This window comes from Rhamphochromis longiceps, linkage group LG6 (assembly GCF_057381845.1).
Source record: "Rhamphochromis longiceps isolate RC_006_pf linkage group LG6, R_longiceps_female_GT1.1, whole genome shotgun sequence".
Lineage (NCBI taxonomy): Eukaryota > Metazoa > Chordata > Actinopteri > Cichliformes > Cichlidae > Rhamphochromis > Rhamphochromis longiceps.
This window is the reverse complement of record NC_140562.1, coordinates 42,618,733-42,644,743: the sequence shown is the minus strand read 5'-3', so window position 1 is coordinate 42,644,743 and position 26,011 is coordinate 42,618,733. Positions and strand designations below refer to the sequence as shown.

The 26,011-nt window shown below is 42.8% G+C and overlaps 1 protein-coding gene across 4 annotated transcripts in view; it reads right to left on the bottom strand.

Moving 5' to 3' along the window:
- Positions 1-26,011, bottom strand: part of rptor (regulatory associated protein of MTOR, complex 1) — a 217,397-nt gene that overhangs the window by 82,343 nt on the left and 109,043 nt on the right. For all 4 annotated transcript variants that reach the window (XM_085410820.1, XM_085410819.1, XM_085410821.1 and 1 more), the window contains exons 8-10: positions 23,322-23,381; positions 7,345-7,445; positions 4,316-4,460 (exon numbers count right to left, since the gene is read on the bottom strand). In XM_085410820.1, the coding sequence (XP_085266946.1) occupies positions 4,316-4,460; positions 7,345-7,445; positions 23,322-23,381 (306 nt within the window). The remainder of the gene's footprint in view (positions 1-4,315; positions 4,461-7,344; positions 7,446-23,321; positions 23,382-26,011) is intronic.

The window sequence follows — 26,011 nt, the reverse complement described above, 5'->3', positions numbered from 1 at the left end:
CTTCTTTAAATGTGATCATATTTGCTTCTAAAGGCCTCTAAAAGACAGGCGTTATCATTCTGTTCCCTGTTGGCTAGGAGGGCAATCCTACGGAGGTGGTGGGATGCTGCCCCTCCCAACAGTGGTTATATGACCTCATGTCATGTCTAAAACTGGAAAAAAAAAAAAAAAAAAAAAAAAAATCAGACATTTACTCCAGAACTCTACTGGGAAAAATCAAAGCATGTGGGGTCCTTTCCTTCATGCATTTCAAAATCTATAAGAATTTTTCAGCAAACTCTCTTATGTCAGGTGTGGAAATACAGTGTACAGGGCAGTGACCTGGGTGGGATTATTTTGCAGGGATTAAGTTATGTTTCTCTCTTTTCTTCTTCTTTTATTTCACAGCCTTAAATGTACGGGCTGATTACCCCGAATGTACAGACCATCTGTAATCCCTTTCTTCTCTTTTTGTCCATATGTATAAAAAAAAAAACTCTTAATAAAAAGACATTGTTTAAAAAAATGTGGCCATGTGTGACTGCTACTGATGTTGTTATACGAGCTGCTTTCCTTAGTTTCGGAGAACAATTATTGTTGGTTTTAGATACAGTTTGTTTCTTGATATGGTACAAAAAGTAAAACTTCTACAAGTACAGGAGGGAAGACGCTGCTGGAGCATCCTTCAGAGTTATGGTAATCATTAATAGATCCATTGGCGCTGACAGAGCTGCGAGAGCCTTATTTTTGGACATATGATGTTAATATTATAAAAAAATCGCTCTGAATTAAACGTGTTTTCTCGGTTTCATAACGTCAAGTACTGGGATTACAATCTGTGTGCACACATTGCCAACAAATCTCCATCCCTGCTGGTGTTTATGTAACCCAATGGTGTGGAAACCAGCAGATAGAGCAGTGCTATCAGCGAGGACACACTCACGGGGAGGAGGCTGCTGCACTGTTTAGGATGACAGCATTAACTTGGATGATGTCTGCGAATCCGAATGAGTAACTCATCACACCAAAGCCCGTCTGTGTGCGATGAGGGGACAGAGCAGGGGACCAGTTGGCGCTGACTAAGCTCTTTTTGTGTGTGCGAGTGCGTTGCCTGCAGAGAGTGGTGCAGCAACGCGCAAACAGGAGCGCAGATATAAAGCAGACACACACCCACGCACACTCCCACACTAAAACTGCCCACGAGGGAGCAATCAACCTGGGGTTTATCTGCTCTCTCCCATCTCCTCCATCTGAATAACAATTGCTGTTGGTGTTCAGGCACCAACATCGATCAACGAGCACCCAAACTGCTTAATTCCTCCTCTATGTTTCCCTTCCTTTCCCATCTATGTTCATCCAAACTTTTATTTTTCCACCAGCCTTATATCTCCAGCACGTCCCTTTTTCATTGTCCATTCGGTTTAGTTTTCTGCACTCTTAAAGCGCCTCTCTGCTGTTAATCTGTCGTGCTTAATACTGCATGTGCTGCTGTGAAACAAAGTGATACTCTTCATTTCTTTGGCGGTAAACTGTAATGTACCCACAATCTAAAAAAAAAAGTGGGTAGGCATGAGAATGAAAGGCTACTGCTTCAGTAAAGAGCAGTATTCTTTACAATAAGTGATGCCAGGCTGTTACACAACAAGTCACTCCTCGAGGCAATGAGAGTGAGAGATTTTTTTCCCAAACACAAGCCAGATAATGAGTGGGAGAGATGGAGGGAGGCATTTATAGAAGACCAAGAGGAGAAACAATAGATAGTGGGAGAAGTGTTGGTGTAAGTAAAGCAAGATAGACGATGGGATAATGTTCCTAGCAATGCCTAAAAGACTTTAAAAGCTCGTCTCTGTGTTTACAAGTGTAGTTACGAGAACACATGACTAATAAATCAGTAAAATGATGCAGAAACTTGTCAGTCCCAAACTGTGTGAGTATAAGTAAAACCTTTAAACTCTTATTTTGTGTTATTAAATAATTCAAAAAGGTTTTTTGTTTTTCCCCCGGTTTATTTTTGTGGTGTGGCTGCTTTTAAACTAAATCTGCCATGGCTGACACAGATAAAGACGTCCCACAAAGTCTTTTAACATCCCCCAGAGGACAAGTGCTTTTTCGTTGCTTTCAGTCAAAAGGTGGACGCATTTGGCTGCAGGTTAATGTGAGTGGGTGGGAAAAGAAACGGCAGCACTTTTACTCTAAATCCAACCTGTCTCGTCTCTGCACTGCATTTATGTTGACTACAAAATAGATCTGAGGCACAGAAGGGTTTCAGCAGTGACGCTCCTACCAAGTAAAATGACAGAGATGAGAAATGACCATGCAGAGTCATCTGTTCTTTGTTTTAAATGACGCTCGTCCGCACAGTCACCACATCAGGCTACAGCAACAAGGTTCTGTAGTGCGCAGACAAAGTGAGCATGAGAAGAGCAAACACTCTTCTCATGCCACGAAACAAAAGAGGAAAATAACTGCAGTTCCTCAAATGACCACTTGAGGCCGACACTCAGTTTTACAGCAGATACATGCTAACATGCTTACAGCATGCTACAAACAACAGTTCTGGCCTCCATGTGTAAACAACCCAGTCAGGACAAACACACAGGTGGCCAATTGCCCGTTTTGATTTAATTCCTCACAATTTTAATTCATAATAAAGGCCAGGCCTGCTGTTAAAGAAGGGAATGTTCAGCACTTGGGTGGACTAAAAGACACCCAAACAGGTTTTGTTTGGATTGCAGATGCAACGTGCATCTTGTGATAGCTGATAACTCCCTCAGCTTCACCCATCGACCCAGTTTAAAAACTGAGGCTTAAGTTTTAAGCGTTTAGACATAAGTTTTAGTGTTCGACCGTCCTGATGCAAAGATAAAGAATTTTCTATTTAAAAACACACACATTTGCCGAGGAGAAGAAAAGAGGAAGGCTACAGAGAACATTCATGGATGTAGTGAAGGAGGACAGATGGTGTGACAGAAGAACATGGTCGGGAATAAGGATGAGATGGAGGCAGGCAGGCCGCTGTGCGACCCCCTCGCGTGAGCAGCAAAAAGACTTCATATGCAAAGGTGTATTTGTGAATCATAAAGATATACATAGAGTATACAAGTACTTTTCCATATCAGAACACACTTTCCTGCTTTGTTACTGGTATTACAGGTATACTGTGAAAATTACCAGTCAATCAACATAAACACAGACTTTGCCCCGCCCCTGGTGAAGGCAGCTGTGTGCCTCTGCCATGTGGGAGAGAGCAGCACATGGAGCCAAACTGGAAACTGTCAACATGCAAAGATAAATGAGAAACAAGATTCGTGGAAACTAAACTTAGTATAAATGAAGAGCGTGCATATGCTCCAGAGAAGCAGCAAATAAAGACACCTACGTGTTTTGGCTTACATTTCAACATTATATTTAGAGGTTGTGAGAGTAAATAAGGCACTTTTAATATGTTGTAGTAACTGTAGTTACACAGATGGGTCTACATTTTTACACAGACCCTGACGCACCCTGTCCTGTTTTTGCTTATAGACTAGAGTGACAGCAACGCTCTTGGTCACACTGCTGCACATACAGATGCTCAGCTACTGTGCACCTTCTCCTGCTTCTGTTTTCAGACAGAGCACAGAGCTGTTTCTGCGACACGGGTAAAACAGGCTGCAGTGCATCCGGTAGTAAAACAAACACTGTCATGCGTGAGCACGATCAGCTCTGGTGTCACGCTCTCAGGTCGCTTCTTCTGACTGGATTACTCTTGAAAACAGAAGATTTGAACAGCAGGCGGGTGGCACGTCTGTGAAAACGTCTACTGAATGCACAAAGATGAAGTTGAATGAGAGCTCCATAAACTCTCTACAAGTGCAGTTAAACTCCCAAAAATATCTCACTGCATTCAAAGTGTTTATCCTAATTGCTTTGGTAAAATGAGGAATTGCAAAACCAAACTAAATGGTCAGAAAGACTCAAAGTAATTCCTGATGGAAAACAGTTTCAGACATTTAACATTTAACAATCAAACCCATAACTTTAGAACAATTGAGCCCTGAGGCAGATTTTTCCTTTTGTGCATAAGATGCCAGACTCATGGCCTTTTTTAATATCCCCACACTAACAATCATTAAACAGGCACACATAAAAAAGGCAACACTGTCTGCTCTCTAATCATAACGTGTGTTTGTTAGAAAGTCTGTTCAAACTCCAACTGCAGTGCGCCTGAACAAACAGCAAAGCCTCAAGGATGACTCTCCCTCGTACTCTTGCCTTCTGCTTTGCAAAGCTGTGGACATCTGTGTTACCGGTGTGCGTGAAAGTGAGCCCCGAGCTCCGTTTGTGTGCGTCTTACCACATGGCGTGCATGTATGTAGGGGGCAGGCGGGGGCTGCTGACTGGTGTGCAGTTGTATGACCTCATTATCCTCTCTGCTAACAGAAAATTGCGAAACAAGCTGGCCACCAGCAGGTCCTGACGAAACAACTTCTGGAACAAATCTGCAGAAAGAGAAAGGGAACATCAAATGATTTAAGTGAACACAGAGATAAGTTTGCATGTGGGAGGAAACGGGGGCCTGAAAGACTCGATAAACAAAAAGAAGCTTAACTAGAGCGAGGCGACTACTTTAGAGAAAAATGGGCTACTTTGTTTGTATGCTTAGAGAATATAAAGGGCAGGAAAATGCAGATTTAAGCCGTGTCGCAGTCACGTTTTCGTCAACTCATTAGTGTATTCACCAATTCACTGTAATGGGGCCAGGCCAATCCCATGGCAATCTCTTAGCTTGTGATTATGATTACTTCGCTTGTGTGTTGGGGATATTTTACGAGACACTGTCTGACAGCTTCTGTGCCCACTGCTAGTGTTGGGCTGTTTAAACACTGAAGTGTCATTGTGTGTGTGTGTGTGTGTGTGTGTGTGTGTGTGTGTGTGTGTGTGTGTGTGTGTGTGTGTGTGAGAGAGAGAGAGAGAGAGAGAGAGAGAGAGATTTGGATTAGGTGTGCAGTGCCTTCATTACAGGGATTCTTTCTGATGCGAGATGCTTCATTAACAGCAGAGCCCCGAGGGTTTAAAAGGCTTCTGCAGCCATCAGCCTTGTCACATTGCTATTCTAGCTGGGATACAGTTTGTCTCATGAGAGTCTGAGCCCTCCTCTGTGTGGATGTGTGTTGCATTCAACAGACAGGTGGCCAATGAGGGAATCTGCGTGCGATGCATGCAAACTGTAACAACATGTAGAAAAAAAGGAAATTGTGTGCGTTTTTATCTGGGGAGGCTGAGCTTGAGGGTAACGGCTAATGGCAGCGCTGTGTGTTGTAAGCAGGAGTTTTGCTACGTGTGTGTGTGTGTGTGTGTGTGTGTGTGTGTGTGTGTGTGTGTGTGTGTGTGTGTGTGTGTGTGTGTGTGTGTGTGTGTGTGTGTGTATACGGGTTTTTATGTCTGCCAAATTATGTTTAAATGATGTCCCCAATTACTCTGCTAGACGCTCCAAACACAATTAATCTCAATTTGAGCAGCCAACCTGCACGTACTGCACTTTTGGCATTTTATAGAAAACAGCTTCACTATTTTCTACCACTGGGGACGTTCTCAAAGTTTTAGCACTGCTGATGCGTCACTACTGCGCAGTTTTTATTAGGTGCCCTAATTTGAGCTCCCTGAGAACTGAAACACATGGGGTCATTTCATTTTTAATCACTGCCCAAACATGTTCAACTAAAGATTGCAGCGCGCCTCAGATGTGTCTCCGGCTCCAACAAGAGGAAATGTTCCTGCATGTTTGCTTCTCTAATCATTTTAGAAGAAATTAAACTCTTACCTTCTTTTTCATAATTTATTGTGATATAAATATGTTATAAGGCTTCATTGCCCCTAAATAGAGAAATACAACAATGGTTTGATTTATGTTCATTTTCAAAAATGGATATTGACATTGACGGAAATATGCCAGATTTGATTTAATTGGCTGATTTTTATCTTCTGGCAACTTAAACCATATGCATTAAAATGAAAAGAAAAAAGCACCAGGGCACATACAGCAGCCCGTAAGTGCATAAGTGATGGAACAATGACATAATGTGCAAAACAAACATTAAATAGAAGCAAATAAGCAGAACTTCCAGCCACTCATCCAGATTTATCCATTTCATTTCTGGATTAGAACTGACTTGTATTTTAGCTTAAACTAACTGTTATTGTGGGTTGTTAAGCAAGAGTATCTGTTCAATCTGTTTATTGTATTAGTTCATATATTTTGGTTTTGGTAATCCCTGCTATAAAGTTCTGTGACTGAAAAAAAGAAAAACAAACAAAAACCAAACCAAGGTCAAGGAAGTCACCTTGGACACCACTACAGTCACTTCACTGCTTCTGCTAATTGCTGGAAAATGTCAACGCTTTACCTTTAATTTCTTTTTGGAGAAGAGGATGAAGTCAGAGGGGGCGCAATCTGGTGAGTGGGATGGGCAGTGAGCAAGGACTATGATGACATGGCCAAAAGCAAATTCTGGCTTTTTCATGTGCTCTGTGACGGCACCCTGGCACAAGTACGTTATGGAAATTATGAGTATTTATACCCTCTTAAAGAAAGAGCTGTTCGTGAAATGAGGCTGACCAGATCTGAAGGAGAACGAGTTGCACCAGGCATGGTCATCCGATTTATAGCTTCGAAACTCACACAGAGTACCATAAACCTGCTCCTACACCAGCTCTAAATGTCAGGAAACGCATTGCGTCTCTGCTACAAGCAGCTCGGCTTCCCATGTAGAGCCAAAACATCCAGAATCACCATCAGACAGCAGTCACTGGACTCAAAGTCTCCACTGGGATTAACCCTGGTTTAGGTTTCCCTATTTAATTAGACCTCAGCAGACAGGCGGGTTAACCCCAGAAAAATCCATTACTGTGCACAGTTTAGCTGGTTTGCAGCAGATGCTGTCGCTCAGAAACCTCGGCTCATTTTTGCCGTATCTAGCAAAACACTGGCAACCATCAGTGGCACTCCTCAGCCACACTGACTTCTCAGCCTCTCGCATTCACAAGATTTTCATAAAACCTGACCTGGACTGAAACACTAAGTTTGATGTCCACAGAGAAATCACAGATGTGCACCTCTAAAGCTCGCTGAGGTTTTTTAGCTGATGGTTTATTTTTTAGTGTGCTTTCCAGGCTGTGATATTTTCCCAGTGTCTTTCATTCCCAACATTTGTTTTGGAAGTTGAGATGAGTTTAATTTGGGATGCACTCACTTTCCATCATAAGAAAACTATTTCTAACCCAACTAATGTCTTTCTTAAGATCTTTTAAGGTACATTATTTTGGTGAGAACAGCTTGCTCACGACTGTTAAACAAAACTGTGTGCCTGCGTGTGAGCGCCTCACCTCTGGGCAGAACATTCCAGGCGATCGTGTCGGTGATGGCTGTGAAGATCCAGTTGAGCTCTCCGAGGGGAGTGCGTCTGTCATTGAGCCTGCCAGGGATCCTGCAACACACACAACACAACACAGATGGCTGTGTCAGCCGCGCTCACTGTATGTCACATAGTTTACTCAGAGGACAAAGTGGCAACTGCTCAGTACTATCATCACAACACATCTGAAGAAATTTACATTTGCACTTAGGTGCTTACTCAGAGGCCGTAAAGAAATGGGAGGCAGGATATGTGTGCACTCATACACTTGCGTGCAGAACACATACTGTAACCCTGTGAGCACAAGACCCGAGACACAGAGCGACATCAAAGATACATGCACTGTTTAGCTCAGATCATATGTGAGAGCCACGTGCAAAAGGCTTCAGGTTGCAGTCGTCGCGTAATAAACTCCAAGTGGACTTTTTAATCAAGTTAATCACAAATCAATTTGTGCGTGCATCTGTCATTGTCAACAGTAATTAAGATTTGTGTTCCACTGCAGCAGCTCGGGGCGGCTACATATGTTTGTAGGAATGACCACCTAATCAGATCCCTCAGCTTTTCTGGCATGAGAGCAACCTCAACTCTCTCAAAGTGGAGCGAGCGTGTGGGCAACTGGTGTAACCCCATGTCCCATGAATAAAGTCACCATATCCCTCTAAGAACTGGGTGCTTTGTTATTCTTCTTTCTTTTCCGCACAAAAAAAAGAGCAAAGAAGAAATTTGACAACCATCAGAACAGGTTTTTGGTTTTTCCAAGGGTGGCCCTGGTATGCTGTAAAGGCAGATATCGCCCTCACTAACCAATGCTGCACACCCAATCAATTTGACCCCGAAATATGACAGAAACCACTCGGCTGTCTTGATGCATGCTCAATCATCCAGGTAAGTAAATCCCAAAAAGCTTGATTCTGGTCACCTGGATGAGTGACGAAACGTTTCCCCCCAAATAAAAACGTTATGTCAGGTGAACAGAATCAACCTTTTGGGAAACCACTCAGTTCAGAAAACAAAGCAGGAGTTCATCAAATTTTCGATGGTTGGTGGCTAAGAGTAGGAGAGTGGACTGGAAGAGCACCCAGAAGTACTTTCCAATAACAAGGTACTCTTTTCTCCTCTGCAACCTTGGTGATGTTGTGTAAATCCACCAATTATTACTGCAATTTGTAAGCTGACGACTTGCAAAGGATCAGCCGCCAAAATGACCAGCAACACATACCTCTGACATAATCAATACCCGGGCAACTCATCTGACCCGTGACTATTTGTTATCACCACTGGAGAAGATGATAAAAAATATCGACGACTTTATATACCTCTGTTATTAAAACCATTTTAACCTTTTCGTTTTTCATCGTTGGTTTAAATCAAAAAGGCCGGAAGGACATTGTTAACCTTTATCTCTAAAAATCAATCATAGACAGCTGCTTCACTGCTTAGTACTGAATACGTTTACTAAAAGGCTCGTGTCATTATCAGTGGTGCTTCACTAAAATCCTCATCTCACGCTAAAATCAACGTGTAAAACAAACAGCTGAAAGTTCCTGGAAGTCTGGTACAAGAGTGGATTGGAGAGGATTTCAGTCAGTGGTGATGGAGATCTTATCAGACGTAGGAAATACGAACACAGCCTTTGATACACCATGTAATACCATCTGGGAAGTGTCTGATTTGCAATGTATTTTAACACGTGGCCACTGCAGTAAAAGCATACCTGGATATAAGATCACACAGCAGAACACCATCAATAATAGATTTTCCTCTCGAGAGTCTGGACCTCAACATTATTGAAGCAGTGTGGCATCATCTTAACAGAGTGGAACAAAACGCAGCCAACACACAAAGAAAAGCTTTGGTTGCACTTCAAAAAGCTTGGATGAATGTTCCTGAATGTTCCTACTTCTGGGAATTTCTTGGTCATACCAAATACTGACTTTCAAGATTTTTAGAATTGCACAAACTTCCATTCATTTTTGCATGTTTCGCTGACTACTGTACATATTTCACATTTTCCTTGCAAAACAACAATGGGTTGGCTCATGACTTATGCGCCATACAGTAAAAGTGCCAGATTTTAATCAGGTTCATCAATCTAGCACAGATTATCTTCAGACCAAACCTCATGAAAATGACCGAGTGGAGTTTTCTCAGGGCTTAAAATTGCTCACCAGGAAATCCGACTATAATGTAATTTCTATGAATCACATCTCGCTACAGAAATCCAGCATTTGGCTCCTGTCTGACATTATTGCATTATTCACACAGCTGTGCGTGTGCGCCACAGTGACTTGACATGTGTAAACCCATGAACTGTACATCATACTTAAAGACGGTTATTCCATGACCAGCACCGTGGAAATGAGAGCTTGAGAATGTGCTGCTGAAAGAGAACAAGACGCCCCGACAGTAATCGCCGTAGCAAAACCAAGAAAATTACCTTTACAACACCTACCCGTCTGCCTTTTAATGAGCACTATTAAAAGCAATGAGGGAAACTAGGAGAATGGGCAAACATTAGCTGCCTCAGAGGCATTACAGTTAGTGTGAGCCATTTGAGCCCGAATAAAGAAATATATTTTAAATTAATGACAAATGTACAGGAAAGATAAATGCAGGAAAACACTGTTAAGAGCCTGCACGACCTCGATCACTGCAGCAAACAAAGCTGAAAACCTGTTTGAGTATGGATATGATTTAAAACATCAAACGTTCAGATTTGTTCCTATAAAGATTACTCTTTCAACAACACTCAACTGAACTGAAGGGACTGATTGCTTGAACTTTGACATTTTGGAAATGTAATCATTATTATCGTAAACATTCATATAGGATTTGGTCGTAATTATCATATGAATTCTTCAGTTATGCTAAAAATGTGTTAAAAAATAGACGTGCAAACCTTTTGGGGGAAGAAATTGCAATATTTCTGAATTATTATCGGTGATTTTGGTTTGTTAGACCAAAATGGTTAAAAGGTACATGTTGCTTCATATCTAGAAAATTAGGACTGTATTTACCATGGTTAGAAGATGATTAATTGTTTATGATGTTTTCTGCAATAATAAATATAAAGAAAGACAACAAAAACAAATGCAGGCCAACAAGTTCGAGAACAGCTGCTCTCCATCCTTTCTGAGTGAAGTTTTCAAACCAACATGAAAATGAACTTTTCCTGTGTGAGACAACTCTGACGATGAACTTGCTATGAGGACACAAAAACTATGTTATCCTGAGATAATGAGATAATAAACTTGCAAGATCAAAACATAACTGTAAACCAGAAGTCGTTTTGGCTTCTTTAATAATGTATAAAATGAGAGGGAAACAAGTTTTGGTGAATAAATAATGGAGGCTCGGTAATGATTGGCTCAGAAATCGGTTACAGTAATTGCACAACACTGACATCCAGAAGTGCGCTCGCCCAATTTGATCACGTTGTGTCATCACCGACAGTCACTCCCTAACGTTATTGTTTCCAGCCTGATTTTATAATCGTTAGTTGGTGCACTACAGCACTGTCAAGAACCAAGATGTCTCTACACAGAACCATTACCGGTCAAAAAATGACAACATGTATAACACACAGCCACCTCAGTGGTAAACACTTGATTCCATTCACTATAAAGCATCAGCAATAAAGTCCCGCAGCAGCATTTTAAGCTATTTAGAATCGCCAACAAAGTACTTTTTAATACACAGAGCGTGTGAACTTTTTCTGACCTAAACCTCCCCTCTCTTCCTCTAAGTGACAGATAATGGAAGCTGTGAAGCTCCTGGCAGGTACAAGCCAACTGTATAACCATGAGGGCCGGCCAGCTCCTGAGCACTTTGAGTGCTTGCCAAAGATGTTTGGCAAGTCAGCAGTAAGGACGAACACTCAGCAGTTCATATCCTTGCTTAGTATCCAATATAATATATTTGGGGACAGAAAAAGACATTGCACTGGTGGACGGATGAACAGATAGATGGATAGCTCACTGAACGGCCTGGAAAAATGCCCTCTGAGGCTTTGAGGCTTGTGTCATCGATCAAAACCTGTCATTTCTTCACATTTTCTGGTGTTTTGCTGTACTACGGTATTTTGTATATCATTTTTATACTGATGCGCTTGTTTTATGTGAGAACGCACATGGATCTTATCAGGCTGTACTGTGAATGAGCATCATTAATCAGTGATATAGTTTGTTTGTTGAGGCACTTGATGAAACATCAAAGTTTGCGCTAGTCATACTGATGAACTCATCTGCTTTCCAAACCACCAGAGGCTTGAAGACGAGAGGTCAGACACACATGAAACAAACTGAAATGTCGAAGTTAAAAAAGAGAAAATCATGAAAGGCTGAATTGTGACTAAGGCTGCGCAGATCACAACAAACCTCCCTGCAAAGCTGCCTATAAGCTCCAGTGGGTATTCCAAGACTAGCAAACAGTATAACGTCTGAAATATAAGCCAAAAAAGATTTAAAAAATGTATTTACTTATATTTAAAGGGGTAAAAGGGGGGATGAAAACCATCTCTTGGTCTTTCTCTTTAAACCATAGTTCTCTGGTATCATTGGGCAGAATAAGGCCCAATGACAGATTTTGTTTTTATACCACTGATGCACCAAACGCCCAACACCAATCCATCCTCAGCATGTCTGAAAACAAGCTTCTGGATGTGAGCAGGGTCATAAAATCCTCTGTAAAAGGAATAAGCTGTTGATCTTATCTAAAGAGAAAAGGCACGCACCCCGAGGGCAGCTGCCATGTAGCTCCTCTCTGATATCTCTGTGCAGCGAGTGCACCAAGTATTCCCTTACGGGATCAATTAATGTATTTTAAAGGCTGAGGTGCCATTTTCAGCGATATGATTTCTTCAATATTGGAGTCTAACTTCAGGGACTCCCCAGTGAGTGCCACACAGACGGTGTAAGACGCTCGGAGGGGTTGGGGGGGCTGGCTCTGCACACCGGGGGGAGTCTCGCTGTGAATATGGATCAACCTACGACAGTTATGTGACCCCCACGTGAGATAAAAGAGAACTGATGAGCGATGAAAGACGCCGTAGCATGAGACATACCGAGCACGTAAAATCCACATGCGCTGTGCTTCGTGACTCCTTATGCAAGAGCCTATTGTGACTGGATGCAGCTAGAATGTGTGTTGGATGTATGTGGGAAGCAGAGACAGAAGGGTGCACAGATGGAGCAAAAACAGAGGAATGATCAAATTAATAAACAAACCAACAACATGCAACTACTCGACGCCGCCATTATGTGGAATTCATTTCACCACAAATGTTTGTAACATCTCAGGAGCGATGAGTGTAACGTGCATTGTTTCCAACTGCGGATGACCTTTAAAGGTGAGAATACGAGCCCAGTGAGTGGTCAGCGAGTGCAACACATGCTCATGCCCACGTGTCCAAGCAGGACTCGGCAAAAAGATGACAAAGAGGATTAAAAAAAGGCTGCTTTGAATACTATTTGTAACCAATTACGCAAGACACGTTTTAAAAGGCTGAAAAATAACAAGCTGTCCTGGTTCTCTCTGTTGGAGCCTACAAAGAAAAAACACCAGGTGTGATTTAGGTATTGTTGTTGCTAGGATACCACCGAGCCAGCTGACTAGTCGCCATCACTAATGTTTGTCTAGTATTTTTGAAAACTTAGTTATTTAGTTCTTTACAGGACACACTGGCATCGTACAGTCAACATTAAATCGTTATAAATAACAAACAAACAGACCGTACACGACACACAGAGGACAGCTCTCAGCTCTCAGCGAAGGCGGTCGCACTTTCTCCTCTCCTCCTCACCCTTATCTTCCCTGCTTAGCCTCTATGTCCTTGTCTTGTCTTGCGTGCATTACTTTCCCTGGAACAGCCTCTCACTGTCGTTCTCTAAACCTAAAAGAGAATTATGGATTTGATCAACTGGTCTCTGAGTGCTATTGACACCCTTTTCTCAACGAGAAGTCGGGGCTCGGGAGAGCCTGAGTGCCCTGGAGGGACTTTCCCTGCCGGTTACACGATGGACGGGTGGCAGAACTGGAGGACCGTGTGCCTGGCGGGACTGTCGATCGAGGACGCTGAAGATATCTACCTATTCGGAACCATGATAACAGGGTTCATGCTGATCGGCGTTGGCCTAGCCCTGCTTTATCGGAGAAATAAGAGAGCGGAACCGGCTGTTCAAACCCCCACATGGCTGCCCGCTGGATTCGAAGCGCGGGGACGAGGTGCGACTTCTCACAACGAACGTAATATGGTCAACACCTTGGAGACGCTTACTGCTGCTGTGAAGGCTCAAAACAACACCATTGAGCGTATGAGGGGAAACATCAGAGAAAGGCCTGCTCAAAATGACACCCTTGAGCGACAGTTGGAAAACATCGCAGAACGGATCACTGCAGTTGTGAAGTCTCAGAATCAAAAGACTGACAACACCTTGGAACTGAAGTTTGATACCATCATGGGGAGGCTCGCAGCTCTTCAACGCGAAGTTGAGGGACCTGTCTCAGAGTGCTAAAATTCGAGCTGCTCACAAAACAAAAATTAACAATATTCAACATTCGGACACCACGGCGCCAGCTGCAGGCCCAAGGCTGGAGCCCACCAAAACAACTCCCTGATAACGACTGTGTGATGACTATTCTTCCCGTCCCATGAAGGCCACCTGGGTTGGCTGGCAGACTGTTTACTTAGCCTGATAGAGCGAAGGACACTGTCTCCGCTGAACTCTGGACACGCACACACGTACACTTACACTGATAAGCAGTGTTGGGGAGTAACGGAATACATGTACCGCCGTTACGTATTTAGAATACAAAATATGAGTAACTGTATTCCGTTACAGTTACCGTTTAAAAAGGTGGTATTCAGAATACAGTTACTTTGTTGAAATAAATGGAATACACTGGGGTACTTTCCTGTTTCATTTTGTCGCGGGTCAGGACTGTTTGGGTTTTGTTTGACAGCTACGTTCTTTTGTTCCAGGCGGCAGCGTTACGGTTGCCATGGTTACAGGGCGACGCTCTCTCTCTCTGCGACTGTGTGTTTCCTGGGTGAGAGAGCGCCTTTTCGTTGTTGTTGTGCTAAGCTAACAGGCAGAATGCTACAAGCATAGCTCTAAAGAATGTAGCATCATGGGCAGTGTAGTCCGTGCTGCTGGGAGAATGGACTGCCATACACGTTATGTGTCTGTGAGCGCTAGGAGGGAGAAAAAGGGGAGTGGAAAGGTACGAGCAGTCATCGAGCAAAAACGGGAGCTGGAAGCATGTAAATATAATAATAACCACTGCAGCCAAGAAGAGTGCCTGACGAGCCCAGTTGTAAGTAAGCTATTAAGACTCGACTGTACACTGTGTTCGTGTTTTCCTCCGAAAACAACAAGTTCCGTTGGAGCAGCCTTTCAACGCCTCTCTCTGTCTGTCGCAAGAAAAGTTGACCCACACAACAAAGTAGAGCTATTTTTCGGCTACCAGCCGACAGGGATCCCGCCGTATTATGCTGGGCTTACACTGTGCGATTTTTTCAGTCGCGCGATTCAGCTCCTGCTCAAACTGTACGATTGACTCGCAGGGGTTAGAAGTTCATAGGTCACGATGCAGGGTCTCACACTATACGGCCCGATGCTCTGATGCGACCTGAGTGCTCACACTGCGTCCATAAAAATGAAGGTTATAACAGAAATTCTGTCGCTCGCTCTCCCTCTCCGTCTTTCACTCACACAGACACACCACCACCATCAACTTTGCTAAATTGCTAATGAAAAACATTGGTCAGGCAGCTGTGATTGAGCAGCAGTGCCGATCCAACTATTTTCACGGTTGTTGTGGTCGTGATAATTTTGTGAGGCCACATCGAAAGGGCTCGGATGGTTCTACAGGTTGTGCCTCCATCGCTTGTGTCCAGATCACACGCTGCACTGCCGTGCTACGCCGTCTTTTTCGCTGACATTTGTGTTTGCGCGTGCGCAGTGTGGCAAACTGCGGTGACACCCTCACGACCAAGCGATTGATGATCGGGAGCTGGTCGTGAGGTGTCAATCGCTTCTCGTTACCTCACGTATACTACACGATGCACGACGCACGATGAAGGCCAAAATCGGGCCGATCGCCAAAACGATCGCACGACTCAAAAATCGGCTCAAAATGGGCCAAAAATCGCACAGTGTGAGCCCAGCATTAGTCAGAGGTCCCTTTACTACAGTTCGGAGTCGCGGACCTTCAGTAATAGTAATAAATCACACAGCAATAGTACATTCACGTTGTTGTAAAAAGCATGATAATATTGTAGCGGGTCAGGGCTGTTCGGGGTTCTGCTTGTACAGTTATGTTTTGTGTATGTTGCCATGGTGACGGGTGACGCCCTCTCGCTGCGACGGTGTGTCCTTCCGGGGTCAGAGGGCGCCCTATGTGTGTTGTGGTTGCCGCGCTGAGCAGTTAGCTAGTGGCAGTGTGTTCTTCTGCAAATGTAATAAACGGCTGTGCTCCCTGGCTAGCTCACGGGAAGCAAGACCAAACGATACCTCCGTCTCCTCCTTGTCTGAACTCGCCACAATATATTAAGTAATCCAAAGTATTCAGAATACGTTACTGTCATTGAGTAACGTAACGGAATAGGTTACAGAATACATTTTGGGGCATGTATTCTGTATTCTGTAATGGAATACATTTTAAAAGTAACCTTCCCAACACTGCTGATAAGCACACACTCATCCCCCCTCCCTTCCAAACGCCTTCGATGCTTGTTTCCTGAAGGGGCAGCACGGCGGGTCTGTGTGCCGCGCTGGAATGGTAGCGCTGTGCAGGGTGGCTGCTGTGTTCGCTTCGGATTACTCCTCAACCCCCACCCACCCCTGTGGCTTGTCATGTCTTCACAATGTTGTGCTGTGGACATTTATGTGCTTCTTGTGCAGAGGAGTTTTTTTTGTTTCCTGTTCTCATGCTGTCCTACCATGGAAGCATAGCATGAGTAGGGGTCTCTTTTTTCCTCTTGTACTTTCCCCAGTGTAGTGTACATTTCAATGTTTTTTTCTGATTCTACCAATCTCTGACCTGTATCCCCATGTAATGTTTGTGCTATATGTGTAAGGTCGGGGGGTCCTATTTCACTGCAGGGCAACCTGCATGTGACGAATAAAGCTTTGATTGATTGATAATAGAAAAACATTTTTATTAATATTTGTAATAGAAACAAAGCATAAAATCAGAGTAAATAATAAGGAAAATAAATATAGTGTAAGAAGTAAAAAAAAAAAAAAAAAAAAAAAAAAAAAAAAGATAGCACAAGTACCTTAGACAAGAAGAAAGTATTAAAGAGTCATTTAAAACTATTTTTCTCTGGTAATGACGCTGTGGAGCACAAATGGAAAACACCTGATATTCTTTAGTTTTTAAGCGGCTGTGGGGACAACTAAGAGCTGATGTGTTAGTAAACCGACAAAGAAGGGAAGCCATGTAACGTAATCCCAAAAAGTTTTAATTTAATTCTATACCCAACAGGTGAGCATCAACCTCCAGGGCTGAAAGATGAAGCCAATTCCTCTAATGATAGAGAAGTGAGTCATTCACCATAGATGCCCATGTTAAAACATTACAGTTCAGCTAATTTGCTCATTCACTGTTTGTGGCGGCCCAACAGCCAACCACTGTCAATTTTGCTAATTCAAGTCAGTGAACGGGTGCACTCGACCATGCTGTTGATGCCTTTTGGAGCATTTTTGGTGGCCTGTTAGAGACAACCCACAGAGTTTGTGCTCCAGGGTTTGAGAGTGAAATCCTGGCATATTAACAAGTACTTAGTAGGAGTTATCAGGTAAACGTGTGTGCGTTGAATCCGTACATTTTACAGATGCAGCTTGCTAAGGAGGCTTGCTAGTAGGGCTGGGCCATATCATACCGTTCGTGATGGCAAGCTACATTGTAGCCACAGTCACCCTGGGGCGCACTGACAGAGGCGAGGCTGCTGGACACTGGCGCCACCGGGCCCTCTGACCACCACCAGTAGGCAACGGGTGAAGTGTCTTGCCCAAGGACACAACGACCGAGACTGTCCAAGCCGGGGCTCGAACCGGCAACCTTCCGATTACAAGGCGAACTCCCAACTCTTGAGCCACGACAGTGCCCCTTATAATCCTGTGTGCCTTATGTATGAATTCTGGTTGTGTTTACTGACCTCGAAACGATTTTATGTACACGGCGCTCGAGAATTTGTCAAAAATGTTGTAGTACAACTTTGCTAAGCTACGAAGCCGCACCGCTTGATGGATTGTCGGAGCATTACGGCTATCGTAGTCAGAAGCCTCGCGGAGTGATACGTACTGTGCCTCAACATAATATTACCGTATTGTGTGTGTGTGCATCCTTTTTTTAAGTTTTGTGGATATTATACATGGTTATGCTGAGGATATGTCAGCCAGTTTCCACTGGAAATGCCTCTTGGTTAAACTGTCAGGGAGGAATTTGCATTTGCACTGTTAAATTTTTAAACTTTAATCCGCATAAAAACAGCTGCTTGTTTAAGTGAAAATACATTGATGGGGTTTTTTTCACTAATAAAGTTGTGGAGTTGTAAAGTATTTTGTCTCGTTTCAATTTTATAGTTATATTTTATCAGTTATATCGTTATCGCACATTTTTAAATGTATATCGTGATAAATATTTTTGGCCATATCGCCCTGCTCTACTTGCTAGCTTTAGTTACACTTAACATGTAAAACAGACTCGTCTTAAATATGTTAAGTCCTGGCTCCAAAACCAATACAAAGGGTTTTAAATCTAACATTAAAGTTAGAAAATGAGGATTAGAACAAACAAATGACGGTAAGGGGGATAAAGCCATCTTTTATATACAGTCTATAACGTGGTCTTGTAACAAGATAAAAGAAGGAAATGGCCTTTTGGGCAAGCACAGAGTACAGAGAGCTTGATCATTTCAATATTACGAGGTGAAAGAATTTATTTAAGGCAAGTTTGAGATGAAAAAAAACTATCTGTACGACTCTTAATCAAGGGTCACATTTGAACTCCATAATCTAACGGAAGCTTTAAGGCAGGGGTGGGGAACTCCAGGCCTTGAGGGCCGGTGTCCTGCAGGTTTTAGATATCATCCTGGGTCAACACACCTAAATCAAACAATTAGTTCATTACCAGGCATCTGGAGAACTTCAGGATAAGTTGAGGAGGTAATTTAGCCTTTAAATCAGCTGTGTTGGATCAAAGACACATCTAAAACCTGCAGGACACTGGCCCTTGACGCCTGGAGTTCCCACACCCCTGCTTTAAGACTTCTAGTATTTAGTATCAAGAGCGAAGCGATGAGATAAACACAAAAGTCACTACCTATAGTCGCCCTAAGTCAGCAGAACATACAGCCAAGCGTAATTTGCAAAGCAGTGGAAATGAATGTTTGAATTATCTGAATGAAGAGAAGTCACTAATGACGTCAAATACTGAGCTCAGAGATGATCCGTTATTTCACTTTGACGGACACCAGCTGACTCAACACTTAGCCCTCTGTCCTACAGGCAGGAGATGCAATCAGCCAAAACAGCTACTAAAGCATCAGGATTTCCAGCGTCTGTGTTAAATTCACACAAACACCTTCGCCAGTCACACTCAGGTCTGCTGAAACCTCAATGAAGACAAGTACGGCATTAATATGAATATGAAAACTCAACTCTGTGAGTATGCACCCTGCTTTAATGTGATCTTGACAACTCATGCTAGGGCTGGATTGGCTGACCCTGAGTTATGCTGCTACAGGCTCCGGCTCATGATGCAGTCCACTCTTGTTTCAGGCTTCAAGTGTTTATAGGCCACTGCTGCACGTCTTTGAATGTCGTCTGCTGTGTTGTTTGTGGTCTCTGTGTGTTCTCCTATTCTTTTATCCTGAACTAGGGGACATCTGCTCCAAGCTGAGGGTGAGCCCTCTCCATGAGCCTGGTTCTGATAGATTCTTTTCCTGTTAAAAGGGCGTTCTTCCTCGTCACTGTCGCTAAATGTTTGCTCATAGAAGACATCTGGATCATTGAGGTTCTCTATCTAATACTGCAGGGTGTTTACCTGACAGCAAGTCCCTTGAGATGACTTCTGTTGTGCATAAATAAAAGGGAGTGAACATGAACACAGCCTCAAGAATAAAGATGCTCAACAGGCTGGAAAAGGTTCGAAAACCCCCAGATTACACATGACAGAATTCATGACCCAAGTTACCCTCAATCAACAAAGATCAGTCCAGTAAAGTAGCCTGTAAGTGTCTGAAGACCTCTCATTGGCTAAGGTGCATACCTATAGGTTTACAATCAGCTACATAGCGGACAGCGATGGTGCATGGCAGAGGACCGAGGAGAAAGCACGGCTCTTCAGAAAAAACATTGCATATGAGGTTAAATCTAATATTTTCACTTCAGCTGTCTAACTGTATTCCCTTTAAACAAGAGCCTGTAAATGTGTGGAAATAAGATGTTGCTTTTGGTCATATTAATGTAGAAATCTTAAAAAAAACAAACAAAAAACTGGTCTTTCTGTGTATCATGTTTTATTCCTCATATAATAGCCTGCTGTTAATAATTCCATGGTTGTGCATCAACTCAAGGTCACGTATCTCATGAATTACACATTTTACAGCTCTTTTTTTTTTTGTTTTAAATTAGGACAGTTTCAAGTTGAAAACATCTCCAATGCAATCTGTTGAGCCTATACTAAAAGGTCAGCATTTTGCTGCCGTGCACCCTTACCACTTTTACTGCTTTGTTTGTTGCTGTGTTCATCTCTGAGGCAGACAGGTAGCATGAAGGGTCAAGCAGAGAAGGCATGTGTGTGACGGGTTCACCCTACAGCCTGGATTTTTCTCTTTGAAGGTTTTTTGTTCTCTCTGCTTGCCGTGGCTATACATACTAAGAGACCATTACAGGAATCAAAGCTACAACATAGTCCATTCTTTAAGATTGTGCCTTTGTCTTTGACAGAAACTACTTTGAATTTCATTTTGATTTAGCAGAAAGACTCTCACACCATTGTTAACCTTTCACGTCTTTGATGTTGCTGTTCAGTGTTTTACTCGCGGCCTAACGGCAGAATGAGACGAGAGGGGAAATGCTTTCCCTACCGCCATCTCTGACGCAGACTAGTGTGACGTTTCTGGGTGCTAAAATTCTCCTTACAGCATTCAGGTCATATATTACTTTTTCTACTTTACTGCAGAATAATTCTGGTGAGACAAGTGATGAAAGACAAACAGGACGTGAGAGCTAGAGCATGAATGGATACTGTCAAACCCAGCGACTAATGTTGGTGTGGTTGAGAAGGTGGAAAGTGGGGAGAAAGGAAACAGAAATGGAAGAAGAGGTTATTTCATCAAAGGTGTTCTTCATCGCTCTAGTGGTTTTACCATCGTGCCATGGGAGTCGTGCCGCAGGAGCTGTGGCTGTTGTGTACTCGGGCATTACTCTTGTAACACTCATCCACGAGAGAGTAGTGGGGGGGAAAAATGGCGTGTACAAATGAAAAGATCAGACAGAAAGTACAAACAAGCAAAAAGATTTATAGTCAAGATAATAAGAACCATGTCAAATAAATTGTGGAGAGAAGACTTGTTAGAATTATGACTAATCCCCACTAATCTCGCAGAAACTTGGGAAGCAAGTCAATAGTGAACCTGTAAATTCCCCAACAAATAACACAGCTGCACCTCCTCTGGGCCCACAACAGGTGAAATACTTCTTCTACACGTAGTTTCTCAGATATTAAGTATGAACAGAGCAGAAATAAACAGTGAGTGATGAGTCACATAATTTATCATTTATGAAATGTAACAGCTGGAGGAAAGAAACTTTAAGCAGAGTGAGTACAACTGAAAAAAGGAACAAACAATCCTAATTATAATCCTGGGCAGCAGGTTAATGACAAGAAACATGAAAGATTTAGCTCTACATAGAAAACCTGTGTGGTTTTTGCATCAGGAGAAATGCATTTTTATCATCTCTCTTATTTTTCCATATGTGCTCAGTTTTATCAACAAACTTGTTCTTCAGATTTTTCAAATTAAAAGCTTACAAGTGAATATGTAAATATGTTGTGTTCACACCTCTGCTGCAGAAGCGACAGGATATTTCCAGAGGACGATAAAAACCTGCAAATGACACCTTTAACTTTGTGATGGGCAGCAAAACAAAGCGGAGCTGCAAACCAAGATCATGCGTCCAGCATATATTTCCACATTAGTGGAAAGTGTTGACTTTCCATGAACGCAACTTAAAGAGAGATTCGTCCCAGGACATTTGTGCCCATTTGTTTAGGGATTTCACAATCCAGGCAGATGTTTTTGCATGCAGTGATCCAAAAATCAACAGCAGGTAACCTGATGTAGGTAGTTATAGCTATGTGTGCGATCGAAGCTGGAGTGAGCCTGAGCTGCAAAGGAAGCTACATCAGAGTTCACCACAAAGGGAAGAAAAACTAATAATCAAAGATTAAAAAAGCAACCTGAGAAAGTCTTTCTATGTCATACCTTTGGTCTTCTCTGGAGCAGGCCGAAGCATCAACAATTAGCCCCTCCCCTTAAGGCCACCCTCACTATTCTGCAAACTTTCTTCTGATTAGCTGCCGCTTGCAAACAAACGATTTAACCATCACATGGTGCAGTCAGACCTGTGTGCCTGCGAGGACCATGGCAGTAAATCTACTCTCATCGACATCATACACCATGAGTGGAAAAAACTTCCTGAAATCGGAGCATTTAGAGCAGTCCGAGTCTTGAGCTTTAGGCTCATTGGATTTACTGGGTCAAGCTTGGGTCCTCTACCAGAGACCTGAGAGTTTGAGGGTTCTGAGCAGTATCTCCATTGTTCCCAAAACTGAGGTAGCATGGGGGCCTAGCCTGGGACATACCCTTGCTGGGATTCGAACCTCTGACCTACTGTTCCTACTATCCAGCTACTATTAAAGGTAAGATAATAAAGGAAAAGCAGACTAGATCACCTTTAAGGTGGATAAACCCTACAATCTGAGAAACCAAACTACTATGAAAGCCACTGACAGAGTTGAGGGATTAGAAATATCCTCTCCAAAGAACAAAATGATGTTTTGGACAGGAAAGGAAAACTGCGTCACTGTGGGACTGCTGCTGTGTACAAAGCACCAAAACACACACAAAAAGGAAAAAGAATATAAAGACACACAGGACAAGAATGAGCACACGAGCTCACAGTTTCTCCGTGTACACCCTCATCCAAAAACTAATTAAAGTCCAGTAGATAATAGAGATGTGGAAGTAATGTGTGGATGTGCACTCACAGGCTGTCAGTGACAGGCAGAAATCATAATCTGAGTAGGTGAAGACAAGTGATTACTCACCTTAAGCAAACAGAGTGTGACATGTCATTAAGAGACTGCTGACACAGTCTTCAACTTCAGCACCTCAAGGTGCTTTCCAATGAGATGTACTGTTTTCTGCTGAGATTTAACAGCCCGTTTTTAAGTTACTTACGGCTTCAAAAACCAAGTCTCACTCAACTTAGTTTATCGGTGTCACTTTACCCTACCCCCGCACCTAAGGTTTGAAAAAGGAGCCACGCTGATGGTTCTGTGAAACTACTAAAACTCTGGATATGACATCCATATTGAATGTTAATATCAATCTCAGTGTATGTGCCTACGAGCAAGAGATCTTCCACACTCCGCCGTTTGGCACCCGCAGGTTTATGCAAGAAATGCACAGCTTTAAATCTGCCAAACTGCTGCTGCTTCAACTGTGAGGAGGAAACAAAGGCTGGGAATTATACCTGCAGGATGGAAAACAACAGAGAGGGCTGACAATGACGGCGACGAGAGCAAAGAGACAGACGGGAAGACAGACAGGAGAGAGTGACACGAGGAAAACAGGATAATGATCTCTTTAGACTGAGCCCTCCTGTAAAGAGGGAGACAGTCAAAGGATGGCTGTGGAGTGCCACTTACTTCTCAATGAGGTCTAACGTCACCCCTGGCACCAACTTGGCACTCTTCTGCATACAAAACCTGGGGGGGAAAACACAGGGAAAGGTTAGTGATCAGGGCTGTAATGAAAACAAGAGGGGCTCACAGACGAGACAATGCAATAAAAGCGTTTGGCCTCTACAGCACAAATTTTATGACCAATGAGGGAAACAATCAGCGGATAAACACTCAAATGAAAAACGAGCCCTTCAAAGATTACAACCACTGAGCACTGATAAGTGTATTTTGGCTGAGTTACAGTCAAAGGGGAGGGGGGAAGGCGGCGAGATACACATCGTATTTCTGAAATGCCTGTCAGGGGGGCGGGGGTTGTTTACTATGCGCGGTTAGCTCCGAGAGGTCGAGCCAGCTGTAAGTCACAGCAGGAAGATGCTCGGAGTCTTCACAGATGCTCGGCTCAACGCTCGGCGATGACTGTGAGTCATCACACACCTGGAAGAGCGCAGGTGTGTGCACACAAGCACACGTCAGTCACACAAACATCAGCTGCAGGAATGTTAAAGCAGGAAGGAGATTCACATCACAGCCAGAAAATCATTGGGTTCCCTCACACACAAAGATTTCCAGGTGATGACTAGTTTATTAATTGTTCTAATCCATAACTCACGTTTTTAATAAAAAAGAGATACTAATAAAGACAAGGACAAGTGGCGAGTCTGTGTAGACATGCACCTCGTGCAAAAAGAGCTAACAGTGGTAGGATAAAATATTTGGAAGAAAAAAAATTTGGCGCACTTTGTGATAAATAAATAACAAACAAAAAAATCAGCTGCTTCTCCACGGAGTCTCTTGTCCTACTGGTGGACAGTAGCGGCAGTCCTTACTCTGCTCTGACCAGTAAGGTCAAGGTCCTTACGGCCCTGTGAATGTCCTTCTGACAGATGATTAACCATAATGCAGGACGGCACCACGCTGGCGAAATATCACCAAAAGCACCTCAACTGGCAGCTACAGTACAGCAATGGAGGAGTGATGATTTGAGCTTCTTTTGCAGGCACAGATCATAAACGCCTCTGTATACCAGAGCATACCAAAGTAGTTCCTGTGTGTGGCTTTATCCAACACCCAAAGCTTAGGCAAAACTGAGTCATGCAACAGGACAATGATTCTAAGCACAGGAACAAATCTCCAACTGAATTATTAACAAAGAAGAAAAGTCAGTCATACAAAAATAATTTTCTGTATGACTATAAACGACCCTAATTAATCACTTCATGGTTAATGCAACTTTTTAAATAAAAGAAGGCTTTTAGGAGAATGTGACACAAAATGATGCAATCCATGCTGAAAGCCAATAATGTGGAAAAAAAGAAAGTGATGCATCAGTTCATCGAGTTAAAAATGACGTGAAAATGTGAAATAGCTCCGTCTGTGAGAACCACACAAGCTGATAAATTCAGCTTGTTCAAGAAAAAGAAGAATTGATTTATTCCTACTTACAGGAAAAATGTTACCAGGTAAAAACAGATTACATGCTACTTGTTGCTTTTTACACAGCTCCCATTCAGCATGTCGATCCACCTGTGATTAGTTATTGATTCTGTTTTTCTCCACCAATGTTTGAAGCCAAGCCACATGCTTGAAAGTGAACTTGCCAAAATTGACAGAAGTCGTGCATACATTATGAAATTGTATCCCGACTATGATGGAAGTTTTGGCACTTGAATTCGAAGGTTTTTTCCTGCTGCTGGAGAATAATGAGATCCCACATGGCGGTACTGTGACTTCCTGCTTCTTTAAAGAACAGCAAAGATCCTAAGTGTCACTGACATCCATGAAAAAACAAGTGTAAGAATGTAACCAGGAAAGCTTGTTCTAGAAAGTCTTTTGGACTCATGATATGTACATAAAAGCTTTGCTGTTTATGGTGAGCACAGGTATATTTGTTTTCCTCCGTATAATACATTTTAAGATCGCCCTGCTCACACCTACTATTGAATTTCATTTGAGCCGCAGATTAAATATTTTGTTTGTTTTTGTCTGCACTGGTTGCAAAAGGGAATCTGTGAATCCCCGGACGTAAACAGAGATGATTAAGTAAAAATGAATTTCAGGCAAAAACAGACAGACCAAAGTAAACAGAGCACAGATATAGCAGGAGGTTGCATCAGGGAGTGTGCGTTTCCACTCTGCAGGGTGATGGATGGGAGACGGGGTAGAGGGGAGATTGTACGGGAAAGAGAAGAAGATGGGAGGGGAGGAAGAGAGAACTTGGTGGCATTTGATCATGTCAATATCTATAATAAGTCTGATCCACATTCTTGCTCTATTTGGTTGTGATTGCAAATGATCAAAAACAGACTGACATTCTGGGCACCCACTGCGATCAAAAGAAAGTAATTCTGCCAGTGCTTAACATTGCAGCACATGAAGCTCAGTTTCAAACGGTTTCCCTCTCCTGTGTTTACATTTGCTCAAACCAAACCTATGAATGCGGCACAGAACATGTTTACTGTTTAGTAACGAGACATTAAGGAATTAAAAGTCAACAATAATAATGGATAGAAGTTCAATATAACACTGTTAAAAGACACAAACCATCAGGAAAAACGAATATCAATCAGCAAGCAGGGGACTCAAAATGTGCGATGTCATTAACCAAGAAGGGTACTCGCAGAGCACATTCCTCACATACTGTTGGCAAAGGATTA